At 32.9% G+C, this 19,510-nt stretch overlaps 1 protein-coding gene across 1 annotated transcript in view; it reads left to right on the top strand.

Moving 5' to 3' along the window:
• The window catches only part of Cpne8 (copine 8), a 195,612-nt gene that overhangs the window by 139,754 nt on the left and 36,348 nt on the right, over positions 1–19,510 (top strand). Inside the window, exon 14 of the mRNA XM_046436155.2 lies at positions 14,371–14,417. Coding sequence (XP_046292111.1) covers positions 14,371–14,417 — 47 coding nt within the window. The remainder of the gene's footprint in view (positions 1–14,370; positions 14,418–19,510) is intronic.

The raw sequence follows: 19,510 nt of genomic DNA, 5'->3' as shown, positions 1-19,510 counted from the left end.
TTGTACTTTTTATTGCTTTTAGAATAGCAGAGCAGCTTGAGGGCTTTATTTAAATGCATATGCTAACTTCAGAATATTAAAGGAATGTACCTTGTCATAAAATCATAATGCAGACATGCATTATAATTATGAAAGTCATTTAGTTGTTCTGTTAGCTCCCAGGTAAGAATACATTTCCTTAAAAAAAAAAAAAACAGTTGTTGTAACCATTTTTAAATTTTCCTAAGTTCAGATAGATCCCACATTAGTAATGTCTTATAATTTCTGGTAAATAATTTTCTTCCGTTTTGAGCCTAGGTTTTTTTTGTTGTTGTTTGTTTGTTACCTGAGTATTTAGGACCTAAAGATTTTTTTTTTTCAAAAGGCTTTCGTTCTTTTTCACAATACAAAATATTCACATGTTTACTTGCTTTCATTTTATATTTATAATGTACAAAATTGGTAAGGTAGATTTGACTGTTTAGTAAAGTCATGATGAATAACAGCCAGAGACATCACTTCTGTAAACCTTTTCCTAACTATGTCAGCCATTTTTTTTTGCAATATTTATTTATTGATAGAATGTCATTGGGCCAAAGAAAACAATAAGGGAATGAGGAACCAAAGAAGCAAAGATAAATACCCAGAAAACAGAGAGCTGGCTCCTTTTTACTCTTTGTTAAGAAAAGAAACCAAGCAAAAACCAGTACGTGCATAAATGGGAATTATGGTCTATATGTGGGTATCTTCCATTCTGTCCCCTGAATCTATGATGGTAGTTTCTATAAAGTTTAAAGTACCAAATTTAAAAAAAAAAAAATTAAAAAAAAAAAAGTTTGCCTATGTATTCCAACATCTGTGCATATTTTTTTTTCCAACAGAGCTAGATCCAGTACTTTTTTTTTTTTGATGTAAATTTTTTTTTTAATTTTTTATTGTTGGCTGTTCAAAACATTACATAGTTCTTGATATATCATATTTCACAATTTGATTCAAGTGGGTTATGAGCTCCCATTTTTACCCCATATACAGATTGCAGAATCACATCAGTTACACATCCATTGATTTACATATTGCCATACTAGTGTCTGTTGTATTCTGCTGCCTTTCCTATCCTCTACTATCCCCCCTCCCCTCCCCTCCCCTCCCCTCCCCTCCCCTCCCCTCTTCTCTTCTCTCTCTGCCCCCTCTACTGACATTCGTTTGTCCCCCTTATATTATTTTTCCCCTTCCCCTCACTTCCTCTTGTATGTACTTTTGTATAACTCTGAGGGTCTCCTTCCATTTCCATGCATTTTCCCTTCTCTCTCCCTTTCCCTCATATTTTTTATCATTAGTAGATGGAAAGATAGTAAGCTGAGTTTGTTACTATAGATTTTATTCCTCTATAGATAAATTCATTAGTAGCTATAGATAATAGATGGTAGAGAAGAAAAAGTAAGACAACAGATATACTTTACCAAGCTGTTTATAAACAAAGTGCTTCATATATCTGGTTATATTTTGCATATTGAAATAATGACTTTAAGTTTTGAAATGTTATATTCCTTTTGGTATTTATTTCTTGTTTTCCTTCGTGAATCTTTGAAATGTGTGTGTGTGTATGTGTGTATGTATAAAAAAATACTAGTGTGTTTTGTCAGCAGTGCACACATCTAGAGATATTTTGGTGTGAGTCTATCAATAAAAATATTTCCTAAATTATTTCCAATAGATCACTTTTATTGGTTGTTCATATTCTCCTTTTGAAAATCCTCATAGCTAATCAGAGCAAATGGGTTTCCACACTACATACAACAATGATGGTCTTGACAGACTCACAGTGTTCTGTGTTCTGTGGCTTCTGTCCTCCACAATTCATTGTGTTTCCATACTTCCTACTTCCAGCACTGCCTGTGCTGGAGGATGTTCCAGGAGGCAGTATACTTGTGGAGCCCCATCTTAATAGGTCCACCCACTCTACTACGCTAGGCAACAATCCTGACTCCCTGAATCCTCCCTAAGAACCCATTTTTGATTTATAAATGGACCTGGGGGAAACAGAGCTTGAATTTCACTAGATAATTAATCCAACTGGACCTATATTAGTTCATGTAGAATCTATAAGACATGTTCCAAGATGTCCAGGGATGCACTGAACCCTATAGATACTGTGCTTTTCTTATAGATGCACGTATTTATTACAAATTTAAAAGTATAAATTAGACAAAGGAAGAAATTAACAACAATAATAATGAAACAAACATTAAATACTATAATAAAAGTATTTAAAATTTATGAATTATTTCTGTGAATTGGTTGACTTTTTTAAAGAAGTATCTTAAAATAGCATGGAAAATATTATTTATGGAAGTATGTTTAATAAATATATATAATGTCTTTTAAAGATGTTACAATTATACATTTACATATCATTCATCACTGTAGTATCCAAAATAAAACAAATAGCTATGAATATATCATCCCTCTGACAGTGGAATCCAAATCAATAGCAGTAATAATTATTTTATTGTGTGACCTTATGTGTGTTTGTTCTGAAGACCTTGTTATAAGTAACTGGGCACAGAACTTCTGATTTTTATTAGAGATCTAGTGAGGAGATCTACTCTATTATGACATTCCCCATTTTACATAATAGGCAAATGATTTCATATATGTAAACTTCATTTTCCTGGAGTTCATGTGAATCCGATGTTCCAAAATGATTAATTCAGCTAGATCTTCCAACTAGCCAACGATTCTCTTATTTATTCTATCTTCCCTGGAATTATTTTTTATATTTTTTGCAGGGGCTTAATCTAAACTGTCAGCTTACTATACAGTATAATTTGCATATCTGATAGCTCACATTTGTTGACCACTTATCACATGCTAAGCTCACATTTGTTGACCACTTATCACATGCTAGGCCCTGAGATAAGTGCCTGAAGGAAGCTCTCCCATTTTCCATGGGCTTCTCACCTTTTGTTCTCCCCTTTCTCATTCTTCCTTTCTTTCATGAACAATATTCATGTTGGTAATATTCTCTTTTTTGTTGTTACTGGGGATTAAACTCAAGGGCACTTTACCCCTGAAGAACACCCTCAGTCCTTTTGTATTTTGAGACAGTATCTTGCTGAGTTGCTCAGGCCAGCCTTGAATTGATAATCCTCCTACCTTAGGCTCCTGAGTTTCTGGCATTACTGCTGGGTGGCATCATGCCCAGCAATAATATTCTCTTTCCAAAAATAGTTACAATAAATAAATCATTTACTTGCATTTATGTTTTGGTATTGGTATAATTAATAGATGACATCTAATTACTACTAGTCAAAATAAAGTATCAATAGTGGCTAATGACTTTTGTGAATGACATCAAAGATTGTTGACAGAAGTCTTCTGATATAACTGACAGTTCAGACTCTTGCAATGGAAAAAAAAATAGTCTGAAACATTTTAACACCTCAGTGATATTTAATATGCTTTATAATATTTTTTTCTAAAACTACAGAATGCTTTAGTTCTATTATATTTTATTAATGTTTATTAAGATATTGGAGGACATAGTATCAAGATTTTCAAATTTTAAAATACTATATTTTTTATTTCACACTGTAAAGATAAAAGATGAAATGGTAAAAAGAAAAGTTAGGTAAAGTGAGAAACATTTAGTGTTACATTAAAATTCCCCATAATATTACACCCTAACAATAATCACTGTTGGAGACTTGATATTTATTCTTCCCTGTTTATTTTCTAACACTTATCAATATTTTTAAAACAGTGGGATATGCACAGTTTCCTGCATTGTATGTTTTGTTCATTAAGTATATTGTGCATATTTATTACCAGGCCACTGCTTATATATCCACCTTATTTTAATAGATCCAAATTGTATAGCTATAGATAATTTAGTTTAAAAGTTTCGTACTGACACATATTTTAGTTGTATCCAATTTTTAAAATTATAAACAAGACTGTACTTTAAATTCCAGGTGCATAGCATTTTGTGCACATCATTAAGCATGTCTTTAGAGTCACTGCCTAGAAATTATGTAGGCTAAATAGTATATGTATTTTATAGTTTGTACATATTTTAATGGTATTGCTAAAAGGCTATAATAATTTATGTTCCTAACATCTGTTTTTGAGTGTTTATCATATCCTTACCCTTCCTAAATAGCATCTCTCCTTTTTTATTTTGCCGATTTTAATAGATAAATTTGATCTGTTTACCAAGTCCCATGTTAAACCCATTGTGTCTTTGAACAGACAGCCTTCAGGCCTCTTTTTCTCCACTATCTCTTTCCTCAGTTCCATTTCAAAGGACTTCAGTATTTTCAACTGAGGACATCAACAGGAGGGCAGCTTGGAGCTGCTTTCCTTAGATGAGCAAGGCTTCGGCAATACCACCCTATGGTTCATGCCTTGGTTTTGATGCCAGTTCTCTTCAGCATGCATCTGGGGACTAAAACTAACAATCTGACCTTGCCTTTTACCCTCTGTGGACCTGGGGAACAATGAAACAAGCAAGTGTTTCAGGCTGTGATCAACCGAAAAACCAAAATAGCATATTGGAGTCATATTTATTAGTACATTTGAAGATTTGTGGGATTCTCAAGATTAATTGTTTGGAAGAGGTGCCCTATCATATTTCAAAATAGGTATGATATTTCAAAAGCAATTAGTAGAAATTACAAAATTCAGCATGGCTTTAAGAATAAATCAGAATTTTTAAAATCAGTGTTTCCTATATTTTTATGGATTTTTAAATTTTTTAATTAATTAATTTTAATTAGGTATATATGACAGCAGAATGCATTTGATTCATTGTACACAATTCCAGCCCAACTTTACATTTCTCTGGTTGTACATGATGTAGCATCACACCATATGTGCAGTCGTACATATACCTGGGGTAAAACATGTCCATCTCATTCCACCATCTTTCCTGCCCCCATGCTTCTCCCTCCTCTTTGCCCCGTCAAAGTTCCTCCATCCCCCACCCCCCATTATGGATCAGAGAGAACATTCAGCCTTTGGTTTTTTGTGATTACTTTGCTTAGCATGATACCCTCCAACTCCATCCATTTACCTGCAAATGCCATGAATGTATTTTCTTTTAATGCTGAATAATATTCCATTGTGTATTTATACTCTAGTTTCTTTATCCATTCATCTATTGAAGAGCATCTAGGTTGTTTCCACAGTTTCCCTATTGTAGATTGAGCTTCTATAAACATTGATGTGGCTGCATAACTATAGTATGCTGATTGTAATTCCTTTGGGTATAGACCAAGGAGTGGGATAGCTGGGTAAAAGGATTGTTTTGTTTCTAGATCTGGGAAGCATCAATTTAGGGTCACACTCATCATTTAGGGTCACTTTTCTCATCTGACAGAATGTTGAGTTCTGCCTATGTTGAATCTTAATTTATGAAGAAAGCTTAAGGTCTTCAAAAGGATGGGTAATCATCATATAAAATATGAATAATAATAATTAAATTGGTACTTATTCTGGCTAACTCTGCTCCAACCAAAATAAAGTTAGTTGATGTTTTCCTGAATTTACTTTGTCCTCAAGATTCACCATGATGTGGACTGTAGCAGTGTTGTTGATAGTCATAACTGAGATTAAATGCATAGAAATATTTCAATTTCACTTTAAAAATTCAACTCTTTTTTTGTTCTCACAAAAAATTAAATAGAAAATTATAAAAACATCAAGTTATTTGTTTTCTCAGAATTCAGGTATAAGTTATGCAGAGTTAAGAATGAGCACATTTAAATATGAAACAAAATTATTTTCATAGTCCTTTAGTATCTTTCCCTTTCAAAGGAGCTTCCTTTTAGGCCCAATTCTTGGTATCAGACATTCTGGTCTTTCCTTGCTGTCATCTTAATTGATATAGATAGTTACATGAAAATATACCCTTGATTGTTTGTGCAATCAATATGGTTGTAGCTTGTTATTTTTCATTTATTGTCTCAACCCCTTTAAAATACTGTGTTTTGCTGCAGTAGATGGGTGATAGACTCAGGTGAGGAGATGAGACAGATGCATTCTAAATTAGCCAAGATCCAGTTTTTATGCAAATATTCTCTGAAATAAAAATCTAATTTTTAGACTTTTTTTTTTTTTTTGGTTAAGCACTATCATGATTTTCCTGGATCGTGGGATACATTCTCTGACTCGAAAAGTTTTATTTTCTAAATAGAATAATATTTAAAAGGAGCTCTAATACAGAATAACAAAAAATGTTAGTTTCCCCTGAATTATCGACTTTGCAATCATTATTTTGAGTTATATCATATATAGATATATACATAAGATATATAGATATCTATATCTATCTAAATTATAGACATAGATACATGAGGGTTTTTTTCACTTTATATATTTAAAATGATTTTAGATATTAAATATCTGATGTATTTGTCTCCTAAAAATATTTATTTACTAAAACCTAATTCATGGCATTGAATATTTAAATTTTCATTAGTGAGGACAATGTCATATTCATTCCAAATCATATATTGCTCTAAAATACTTTGTTGGGTAACATCATCATTATTTTATTATTATTTGTGAAATGGGTCTATTTGCCTACACAGAATACAAATCTGCATATTCCCAACAGCTCTCACTCTAAGAATCTAAGGGCAAAATCTTAAATTTCAGTTTGTTTGCTTGCCCTTCAATCCTCTGTGCCTCCCAGGTCTTTCTGAATCTGCACTCCACCAAAATGACTCAAGACCACATACCCATGAAGTTTTCATGTCTCTCAGACTGGCAGATGAAGGCAGGGAAAGAGATCACAAATGCTGTTGCACACTGAGAACCTGTGAAGCTACTGAAATTTCATGTCAACCTGAAACCCTGGTCTGCGTTTTTATCAGAATATTGAGTGTGTTAGAAAATTGGAGTTCTGCAGGCTATCATATTGGGAAGATTTCCAAACTCATCCAACCACCCCAAGTGAGTAAAACGTGGCCTTCCCACATATAGTCAGTGGGTGCTAGCCTGCCTTGGTGTCATTTTAATTCTCCATTCTTATGTTTGTCTCTTCATAGAGGCACAAATTTTAAATATTTTTATAAGGCTGAATTCAAGGTAACCATTGAATAAATATGGATTAATTAGATGATCATTTTAAGCATGATTTTCTACCTTTTTCTGCCCAAATCTCTCAGTGTAATTAAAACATGAACAAATAGAACTTTAAACAGAGTGTGATGATTCAGACCTTATCAGCTTGTGACCTTCCTCTGTTTCTGCTCCTTACAATCATTACCAAACAAAACATATGGACCAGGTTTTCCAGGATAAGAAAAAATATGCCCCCTTTTTTTTTTGCCTCCACAGAAATTATTTCAACTGTACTTAATATCTTGGTTAGTAGTTCCTTAGAGGAAAGGCAAGATCAGATTAGGATCATGAAACGTTTCTTTCTGCACATCCTAACAGAATGGGAGCATGAACGAACATAATGGATGATACTGGGTGGGCAATTTCCAGGAAGGAATTTCGATAAGGGCTAACTATTTGGCGAATAATCAAAACAGTCGCAAAAAAGGTGTTACTCGTAGTTGAGGCAGTGCATGTAATGGCCATGAATTTGAGTTAAATTGCACAGTTCAAATTTTAGATCTGCCTTTTGTCAGTGACAAATAGAAATAAAAATAATAATGCCTATCTTATAGACAGTTTTGAGAATTAAATGCTATATGGTTAACACTCGACTGATTTCTTTTGAAAAATGTCAATGTGTTTAAAGTTTCACCATATCTCAGCAATGTTCATCATCACATTGTTAGTGGTGATTGCCCTCATTATCAGAAATATTGAGAGAAAAAATGTGTTCAAATTTACTACATCAGTAATTTTCTTGTGTAAATTGTTGGAGGATATAACTCATGGGCACTCACTTCAGACATTCCTGTTCACCCTACCCCAAGTCTTTATCTGAATCTAAACCTTGTCCACAATTATAGACAAATGGATATCCCATTTAAAAGAAGTGAAAATATATCTTAGGGGGCAATAAAAAAAGCTACCTACATATCATAAGCTCATTTTTAAGGCTGAAATGAGTTTCTTGATATAGCTTATTTTAAAGGCAAGTTGAATATCAGTAAGTGCTTTTATCAACAAGCCCCACAAGAATTTTTTTCTTTAAAAATACTTAAAGCAAATACAATAATGATATAAAAATGTTTGCCTTAGTTTAATAAAATTTATGGTATTGTATTGGATATTTTGCCTCAGGGAGCACATTTTGCCCGAACATGCAACACTATAAAGTTTTTTCCTAATCCAATTTCTTACTTGGAAACTAAATATACATGTCTAGTGGTGATTTTTTTTGTTTTGTTTTGTTTTTATAGGGCTTCTTGTTGTGGCACCCAAATGCTTTGCATTTATCAAATCAGTAGAGAACTAAATCCTGCGGGCTGAACGGGGATAAATCTAATAAAAATAAAGCCATTCTGCTTTCTATAAAAATTCACAGAGAACATTATCATATCTCAACTAAACTCATTTAAACTAGGACTTATAAAAGAAACTTCTATGAATATTAAAAAGTCTTATAAACATTAAGAAGAATCTCATAAACATTGTTTGGGTTAATGTTGTATTCTAATTTTTGTACATTAAAATGTATGCTTAGAAAAGCTTGGGTATCCAGTTATGTGCTTTATGATGCATTTTACAGAAAACTCTTTCAGAGAATTCCATTCAAAGTCAAAGAAAGTTGTATGCATGCTTCATCATAGGGAAATAGTGCTAATGTAGCCAAAATATTGACAATTTATTTTGTAGCATGCAGTTTCATAGTTAATTTTGCATGGTTAGTCTGCACATTTAGCCAACCAAAGCCAAGTCTAAAGGAGCTGAGTGCTGTAATAGCAATGGAATTTTGCAGACCTATTACTAATACGAGAGCTACCCTTTGCATCTTTTCAACTAATGATGGGCTAATTATTTCTGCTATAAACATAGAACTTTTTTAAATATAAGAACTTCTGTAGGAACAAATTTTTATTTATTTAAATTATTGTATTATGGACAGTAGGCTTTGCCCTCTAAAATAGTTTCACTTTGGTAGGCAATTGAAAGGTTGGTGACAGGAGAAATAATAAAACAATAGTGGCTTACCAAAGGCAGGTAGTAGTGGGGTACTTGACGTTGCTTAGAATTGCTAATATTGAATGAAGACTGCTCCTTAGTAGATTGCATTATGGGTTGCTTTTAACTTCTCTGCAGACAGTGCCTTTCTTACTCCTGCATTGGTGGGAGTTTTACTGCTTCACCTTGAACCACTGACTGACAATTATAGTAAAGATTAATGAAAAATAAATTTATGACAATGTAAAGAGACCTTGCCCCTTTTGACCCAACAGTGATTCATATGAACCAGGAGAAGATGTCATAAGACCTCATTCTCTAGCATGCAGGGGTGTTTGTCGTGTGCAGGTACTTAAGAGTTTTATTTCTAATATTTAGTGGACTTCTTCAAAGAAGCCATTACCTGTTTCTCAAAACAATGGTGCAGACAGTTGTTAATTTTTCAAGGAGACACAACTCTCTGGCCAGTTGTGATCCTAGAGCTCAAGCTGTAGTCTATATGATTGACATCTCACTGTCTTTCTTCTAGGTACCATTTCTTCTCTAGCACCCAGCTCATTTTAAATGGAATTCTGGATAGTGTATGTTAATTGTGGTTACATGTTGTGGTTTGATGTTAATTTTTTTTTTGCTTATTTTGATTATGTTACTTATGAGATCCTTTTTAAGTATTCGTTAGAAAAAAAAAAAAGATTAGTAGTCTTGCATAGCTTTTTGACTTGGAGTTCTTGAAGATGAGCTAGCCTCCTTGTGAAGCTGTACTTTAGAACACACTGAAATCAATCACCAAAGTCTGGAGAAAGAACATTTTGTTAATTTATGACAACTAGATTCTCTAAGGACCAAGAATACTAGCATAAACTATTGGGGAATTACATCACTTGTCCTCTAGTTTCTTTTTAGTTCTTACTTTTAATATTTCAATGATCCCTCTGAAACCCAGAGTATTTGGAAGGATAGAAAGGAAATAAGCAGGAGGTCCAAGCTCATAATTACTTCATGTAGTAGGATTTTGTTTGAAGAGGTATCCAGATGATACCTTTTAAAAAGATGGATCATTCATGGTGCAGTCTTGGGTTGGGCAGGTTGGGAAATAAAGAAGCCGGTGTGAAATAAAGAAAATCTGACATGGAAGGATCAGATTTGAGGCAATAACCTGTAACTCTGGTAGACCCAGAAATTTGTTAAGCACTGTACATTCTACATTCAAGGAAGTATGCTGAATTCAGGTCCTAACACACTTGCATCAATATTAGATATAATAACTAATTAATTTTTCAATGCCTTCTATGCACAGGTGTTTTTCTTGTCCCATCTACAAGAATCCAAGGAAGTTTTCTTTATTATTATTACAAATGAGGTGCAAAGAGGTTAATTAGCTTTATGAAAGGCACATTACCAATAGCTGGAAGTGTTTATATTGGAATTCACATATCTTAAAACCTGCCCTCATTTAGGCAAATCTCCAGAGGACAGTATTCCTGGGAATAGTTTATGAGCAAGGGAAGCAGCAATTTTGAACAGGCAGGAAAGTTTGGAATCTAGCAACTCAGTACTGTCATTAAAGTACTTCAACTACTTTTAAAAAAGAGGAAAAAGTTAGGACAAAAAAGGGTATAAAGTTCATCCCATGATGAGATAGGGTCACTCAGGCTGGGTGACAGTGCCCGAGGCAAGGGGCCTAGGAGTCCACAGCAGGTCCCAGAACTGAGGTATAAAGTAGGTTGTATGTTGGCAAATCAAGGCAGAAGCAAAGTCCTGATATGCATGTTAGGGTTGGGTGGGCATCCCAGTATTGGGGGGCTCTAGATTCCACGAGCTGGTGAATCTGAATCTGTTTGTCAGAATTAAATAAGGATGGGGGAAGTCCATCTTTAGGATTCATAATGTGTAGTGTGTACAACAGGATTTGAAATTGGAAATCAATGAAAACAGCGTTTCTATATACCCCCATCACAACTGTTAGTTCATAATAATTAATTCATAATAATAGCTATAAAAAATTCTGAGATGATAGTACTGTATGTGTGTGTAATTTTCTTTGACGTGTGTGTGTGCATGTGTGTGTATACATTCTTGTTTTCTGTGGGTCTTGCTGTGCTAGTAAATTCTTTCCATCTTGACATTTAATTTTTCTGTCATTCACAGTTTTTGGAAAGGTGGCAAAGTAAAATAGGAACACTTTCCAAGTATATATTTTTGCAGTACTAGGACATATGCATTGGGAAGTCTCATGAGATGTTGGTACTAGCTTGTGCTATTTGGCAGGCATAACTTTTTTTATATTCTAGGATATGGTGCTCCTATCTTGGATTCTTGAAACCTTGCATTTCTTTTTCTGTTTCTAAAACATAAAATGACAGCTAAAGTAACACTTCCTAAGCAAAATGTTTCAAGGATTTATATGTGATTGTTTTTATGAATATTCTATCAGGAGTCATCTGTGTGAATTCAGATTTTTTACTTTGACAAGTGATTGATTTTTTTCCTCTAACATTAGACTTCAAGCAATATTAGAGAATGAAAAGGATAACAAGATTATTGGTGGTATTTTGGGGCTTGCTTTAATAACAGATTATTAATCATTGTCTTCGAGAAATCTGCCTTATAGCCTAAAGTTGTCATATTGCTAACATCTTTAAAACATTTATTAATTAATATTTTCTAAATATATAGAATATGGTATTTGATATGATAAATATACATTGTAGTAGAAATGAAAATGTTCAGAAATCATGGAAATGAATAATCTGTTACAGTAAATGTGCAGTTGAGTTTTAGTTATACTTTTGATAATCAATTAGTGATAAAATGCCAGGATGTTTTTGTCATTGTTTTTAAGAATAGAAAGTTGAAATTGTAAAATCTGTAAGATCAAAGATGGCGCTTCATTTGTTTTATTTCATTTCATCTCAGCACAGTGCTTGCCAATTGGAAGATGCTTAATAAGTAATTGCTGAGCTTTAGTTTTTTAAAGGAAAAAAATTCAGTGGTATTATAGTAGGCTAAGGGAACATCACTACCATGAGGAGAAGCTTTCTGTTGTGAGCCACATTTCCCTTCTGATCTGAATAGTGCTGCTGATTCAAAGCAATAAAAGGCAGAAAATCTTTCTGACATGCATAATGAGACAAAGAATTAATCAAACTTTGTAATTATTGAGCCACCAAATATGCATCAAGCACAATGCTTAATTCTTGAATATCTCTCTTACTCTCTGATTACCAAATGGTCTTATTTACCCTTAATGCTAAATGCATCAATCTTTTATATTTAGTATTAAAGCATCCTGGGTCTTAGTGGTACCCTTTAGGCTGGCCTGACTACCCGCCTGTCTTCCTTTCTCTTTCTATCCCTTTCTTTTCTTATCTTTTGTCTTTTTTAAACAAATTCATTATATATATATATGTATATTTGTTTATTTTTTATATATGTATATCTTGAAAATTAAATATATTTTATGTATATATAAAATAAACATAATACAGGATTTTATAATTTTGTTTTTACCATTGGCATGGGAAGATACTAAGTTTTATGAGCAAAACTTTCATTCTGTAAAAGTAAGACAATAGTTCTTTATCAAATTATTGTGCATATAAAATATGTTACATATATTATGCACTTAAATATATTTTGCATATAATATTTTATGTAGTTATCTTTCAGTTTTCTTTTTGTTACTGTGTGCCAGGAACCTGCCCTCAAAGTTGGCTGAGGTCACCAACTGAGTTGCTGGGACTTAATCCCTGTCCTTTCCAATTCAAAAACCATACCTTTTCTAAGATACAGTATCCTACCCTGAATTATGGTCACTTGTTCATAAGAAGTTGCATGGCGAAGGTGTGTACTGCTGAGGACTGTTCTTTTCAAGCCCTCAAAGGATTTTGGAAATGTTCTCCCAAAAGTCTCACTGTATTCTTTTTTTGAAAGTTTGTATGCACTTTGGTTCATATTGGTTAGTGTTTTGTTCCATGTTAGCCTGTATTGTTAGACTACAAACTTGATTTCCACTTCGAAGAGAAGTTATCATATAAGGGAATATAAAGGAAATCTACATTAGTTTTTGTTAAGTGTAACCACAAAAGGTTTTTCAATTGTTTAGGGAAAAGAATGAATGAATTTGATTAAATCCCTGATTAGTATTTAAGTATTTACACTGAATTTTTGGAGAAAGAAGGAAATATTGTCATACTTTTTGCTAAGAGAACAAGGTACCTTGAGCCAGATTATTTTTTAAATTCCATCATCATCATCATTTATCCAACATTTCCAAACTTTGAAGCCTTGCATCGGTTGTTCAATGTGTCAAAAGTAATTTTGGCTAAACAATAGTCCAAGTATCATCTTTTCAAATGATTTCCTTTTTAATAGGAATTATTTTTATGATTATAAAAATAATGATTATAGTTATAGTTATAATAACTATGACTATAGTTATTACAATAATCATATCATCATCATTATTTATGTGTTTGATGTCTTCTTTGGTAAGAAAGAGATGAAATTACTTAACAGAAGGAGCCATAAATATTCCTGAGTAAATTTTTTAGGTGAATGCCACCTGTTTGGTTTCTAAATGAGAAAAAAAAAAAAAAAAGCTAACATAGTAAAAAACACAAAAATCTGACTAATTCAGTAAAATAGTTTTGTTAATTACCTGGGCTGATAATTTTTAAAATATATGACAGATCTCATTAACATCTCCATATTTATGATGAATGAGTATACATATATACACATAGAGGAATACTGCAATTAGAGATGAATATGTACCTGGAGTTCTTGATTTCTAAAGAAAATAGAAGAGAATCCTACTTTCAGGATTGCTGAAAGAAAATTAGTTTAAGCAATATCTTTAGAAATGGTTTTAGCAATGCAGTACTTTAAGGTGTAGTATGATGACTACAAAATAATTTTGATCTTAATGTAAATTACTAATAAATACTGGCATTCGAAACTGGAAAATATTTGCAATTTGACTTCTTCACTGTGAGCTATTCCCATAGTTATTGTGGTAAAAAATACAAGTTACTTTTATTCCTAGGACTTTAATTTTTTTATTGTATGTAGTATGAATATATTTTTATCAACAGTATTTTTATCAAGTTTTTATATTGTAAAACTGTCTATCTAATGTTATCCAATGTATATTGTAATATATTTGCATATAAGTAACATTTAAGAAACTTAGTCACACTAAAAAATATAACACAAATGGAAAACAAACTCCTTTTGTGCACTTATTTGCTTATTAATGATTCTCATTTATTTATATTCTAGAACACAAATCAACTTCACAGTGGCTATTGATTTTACAGCATCAAATGGTGAGTATTAAGACTATTCCCTGATAAAAGCTATCACCAATTAAGTGAAAAATACATTTTTATTTTTATGAGAGTTAGGTATTTCATTTGTATCTTTACATACTTCTGAAGATTTTCATTAAAAAAAAAATCACATAGGCCACGTGTAGTGGCACATAATCCCGGTGGCTAAAGAGGCTGAGGCAGGAGGATCGAAATTTCAAAGCCAACCTCAGCAAAAGCAAGGTGCTAAGCAACTCAGTGAGACCCTGTCTCTAAATAAAATACAAAATAGGACTGGGGATGTGGCTCAGTGGTCGAGTTAAATCTCAGTACCAAAAAAAAAAAAAAAATAGATTTTCCTATATTGTTAGCATTACAAAAAGTTAAGATATTTAACAGACTACAAAAAAATTGTCACAAAGATACATAACAGATTTATTAAATGTTGAAATATTGTCCTTTTTGTTCCACATGTATTTAAGAAGAATTCAAGTTTTAGAAATCGTTAATCTCATTGTCTATCTCTGGCCCATTCATATACCCTTTACTCTTTTCCATATATAAGTATAATTCTGATGTGTGTCTAATTATAATCCTCATTTTTGTAGTAATTTTGTGTGTTCTAATCTATATAGATCTAATTTAACAGTACATGTACCTTGCACAAGTTGGTTAATTTTTACTCATTTATTTTTAAGAATTACTCATATTAACATATTTATATCTAGTTAATTAACTGGGACTGACATATGATATTCCATGACTGAATATTCGTAATTCATGTATGAAACATTTTAAGAAAGAAAATTAGTATACTTTTAATCTTATTTGGAACCAACTTTGTTTCAAGTAGACCAACCATTTGAAATTCATTGTTAGATATCACAAGATCATGAAATTCATTATCCTTTCCCAGAAGTGGCAACTAGTTTTATTTGTCTACCATTGGTCTCCAACTTACAAGGTTTTGACTTACATTTTTTTTTCAACTCTAAAAAGGTATGGAACATTTATAATACCTTTATATTATATATTTTTTATTTTTATTATATATTTATATTATATATTTATATTATAATACATTTAGCAGAAACCACTTTTCAATTTTGCATTTTGTTCTTTTCTTGGGCTGAAGATATGTGGAACAGTATCCCCTCCTGGTGCTAGGCAACCTCCACTCCCAGTCCACCACACAACCATGAGGATGAATGCCTGGTTCTCTGGAGTGTGCTGAGTTGCTAGTCCATAATATTCAGTAGGTTCCGTGTACTAAATACATTCTTTATTTATGATATTTTTCAACTTATATCCCAGTAAACATGCGACATAAACACTATTCAATCATCAATTGAGGAGCATCCTTAGGGTTATTTCTTTTTTAAAAAAATTACTTATTTTCCCATGGCTTTCACATTGTAAGATCTTTACTTCATATTTCTCTTAAATTTATTCGTATTTCACAAAATAACAGAATTTTTTGGGAAAACTGCACCATAGGAGGTCACTTAATCCACCCTTCTCTTATGCAAATGAGGAAACTGAGAACCAGAAACTCTTTTTACTAATAAAAAGATTAGTCCTAGAGGTACAACTGCAGATGAGAAGACCAAACTGTAATTCGGTTCTCCTGTCACTGTATATTGAGTTTATTCTCTAGTATTATGATTTCAAGTTAGTGATTTTTACTCATTCAGTACAATATGAAACAGAAGTAATAAAGGCAATTGGTTTAAAAACTTGCTTTTTTTTTTTGAACTGATAAATTTTAGCACAACTAAGAGAAGCAAATAAATGTCGATTAAGACACAAACTACGGAAACTTATTTAAGAAGAAATAGACAATCTGAATAGATATGTAACAAGAGATTGAATTAGTAATTTAAAAAAAAAAATCTGTCCTCAATGTGTATCTGCCATGACACTCAGACAGCTTCACTGGTAAATTCCATCAAATATTTAAAGAATTAATACCAATTCTTCACAAACTCTTGCATAAAAAAGAAAGAAAATGGTAGTTTCCCTAGTTTATTCTACGAGTTATTATTGCTTTAATGCCAAAGCTAGACATTAAGGATCAGTATTTCTTTTAGTTACAGAGGTATATATCCTCAATAAAATACTAACAAACTGAATCCAGCAACATATAAAGATAATTATATCTTCTGACAAAATATTTATCCCAGCATTGCAAGATTCCTTTAATATTAAAAAATCAAATAATGTAATATACTCTATTAATAAGATACCATCTTACTCCAGTAAGATTGGCAGCCATTATGAAGTCAAACAACAATAAGTGCTGGCGAGGATGTGGGGAAAAGGGTACACTTGTACATTGCTGGTGGGACTGCAAATTGGTGCGGCCAATTTGGAAAGCAGTATGGAGATTTCTTGGAAAGCTGGGAATGGAACTACCATTTGACCCAGCTATCGCCCTTCTCAGACTATTCCCTGAGGACCTTAAAAGAGCGTACTATAGGGATACTGCCACATCAATGATCATAGCAGCACAATTCACAATAGCTAGACTGTGGAACCAACCTAGATGCCCTTCAATAGATGAATGGATAAAAAAAAAATGTGGCATTTATACACAATGGAGTATTACTCTGCACTAAAAAATGACAAAATCATGGAATTTGCAGGGAAATGGATGGCATTAGAGCAGATTATACTAAGTAAAGCTAGCCAATCCTTAAAAAACAAATGCCAAATGTCTTCCTTGATTTAAGGAGAGCAACTAAGAACTGAGCAGGGAGGAAGAGCATGAGGAAAAGATTAACATTAAACAGAGACGAGTGGTGGGAGGGAAAGGGAGAGAGAAGGGAAATTGCATGGAAACGGAAGGAAACCCTCAATGTTATACAAAATCACATATAAGAGGTTGTGAGGGGAAAGGGGGGGAACAAGGGAGAGAACTGAACAACAGCAGATGAGGTAGAGAGGGAAGATGGGAGGGGAGGGGAGGGGAGGGGAGGGGAGGGGGGATAGTAGGGGATAGGAAAGGCAGCAGAATACAACAGTCACTAATATGGCATTATGTAAAAATGTGAATGTGTAACAGATGTGATTCTGCAATTTGTATTTGGGGTAAAAATGGGAGTTCTTATAACTCACTGGAATCAAATGTATGAAAGATGATATGTCATGAGCTTTGTAATGTTTTGAACAACCATTAAAAAAATTAGAATGCAAAAGCCATGTAACTCCCAACTGATAGAGAAAAACCATTTGACAAAGCCCAACACATTTTCATGGTAACAACAACCAACAAACTAGAACTGTAGAGGGATTTTCTGACCTTATGAAGGGAGTCTTGGAAAAACGCAAAACCAACCTTATACTTCCTGGTGAAAAGCTAAATGCTTTCCTCCTGAGTGCAACCCAAGGATATCTGCTCTCACTGCTTCTATTCAACAGTGTTCTGGAGGCTGTGGCCATGAAAGTTAGGCAAGAAAAAGAAACTTAAAATATCCTGAATGGTGAGGAACAGCTGAAACTCTATTTGCAGGTAACTTGATCTTATATATAGAAAAGTCTAAATTGATATATATATCAATTTTTTAATATGCCCATCTAAGGAATGATCTTAAAATGAAATTAAGAAGACAATTCCAAGCCAGGTGCAGTGGTGCATGCCTGTAATCCCAGTGGCTCAGAAGGTTGAGGCAGGAGGATCACAAGTTCAAAGCCAGCTTCAGCAACTTAGAGAGTCCCTGTCTCAACATAAGAAATAAAAAAGAGCTGGGGATATGGTTCAGTCTTTAAGTGTCCCTTGTTTCAATTCCTGGTACCAAAAAAATGAAGACAGATTTATTTATAATAGCATCAAAAGAAATGGTATGATTAGTGATACACTGAATAAAATAAGCATCAAATTTATACTCTGAAAACTATATTCTGAAAATATTGTCAAAAGAAATTAAATATTTTGAATAAATAAAAATATAGCCATGTTTCTGAATTAGAAGACCTGATATTGTGAAGATCAAAGTATTCTTCAAAATGATCGACAGATTGAGTTCAATATTTATTGAAATTCCAAAGGCCATTTTTTTCTTTGAGGAGTGGAAAATTCATATTGAAAATTATAAAGGAATTGCAAGGGATCCAGAAAAGGCAAAGAAAACTTAAAAAAGATCACCTAGGTAGATTCACATTTTCAACTTCTAAAATTTACTATAAAACAACAGTGATCAAGACAGTCTGATGGTGGCATAAAAATAGATATAAGATCAATAAAATTTAAAACACAAGAATAGGATTCTAATTAGAATAAGATATACTCCATATATGTAGAATATGTCAAAATACACTCTACTGTCCTGTATATCTATAATGAAAAAATTTTTTAAAAAGCAAAAAAAAAAAAAAAAAAAAAACAACTCAATTTAAGTTAACTGATTTCAAGGATACCAACACAATTCAATGAGGGAAAGAATAAGAATTTTTTAAAATTTACTTATTTATTCTTATTTTTTATATATGACAGAATGTATTTCAATTCATAGTACACATATAGAGCACAATTTTTCATTTCTCTGGTTGTACACACAGTAGATTCACACCATTTGTGTCTTCATACATGTACTTAGGGTAATGATGTCCACCTCATTCCATCATCCTTTCTATCCCCAATCCCTCTCTCTTCCTCTCCCTCCCCTTTGCCCTATCTAAAGTTTCTCCATTCCTCCCATGCCCCCCCACACACACCCATTATAAATCAGCATCCACATATCAGCCTTTGGTTTTGGGGGGGATTGGCTTACTTCACTTAGCATGGTATTCTCCAACTCCATTCATTTACCTGAAAATGCCATGATTTTATTTTCTTTTAATGATGAGTAATATTCCAGTGTGTGTGTGTGTGTGTGTGTGTGTGTGTATCAGAGTTTCATCATGTCAGATTAGACCTGACTTTCTTAACAAGACTCCCATAGTGCAAGAAATGAAATCAAGAATCAATAAGTGGGATGGATTCAAACTGAAAAGCTTCTTCTCTGCAAAACAAAGTATCAGTGAGGTGAAGAGAGACAGCCTACAGGATGGGAGCAATTTTTTACCACATGTGCATAAGATAAAGCACTAATCTCTAGGAAATATTAAAAAAA

Source organism: Marmota monax, unplaced genomic scaffold, assembly GCF_021218885.2.
Source record: "Marmota monax isolate L192 unplaced genomic scaffold, Marmota_monax_Labrador192_F-V1.1 WCK01_AAM20220418_F8-fsc00012, whole genome shotgun sequence".
In the NCBI taxonomy this organism is placed as follows: Eukaryota; Metazoa; Chordata; class Mammalia; order Rodentia; family Sciuridae; genus Marmota; species Marmota monax.
The sequence above is the reverse complement of the archived record's forward strand: the minus strand, read 5'-3'. Positions and strand labels throughout refer to the sequence as shown.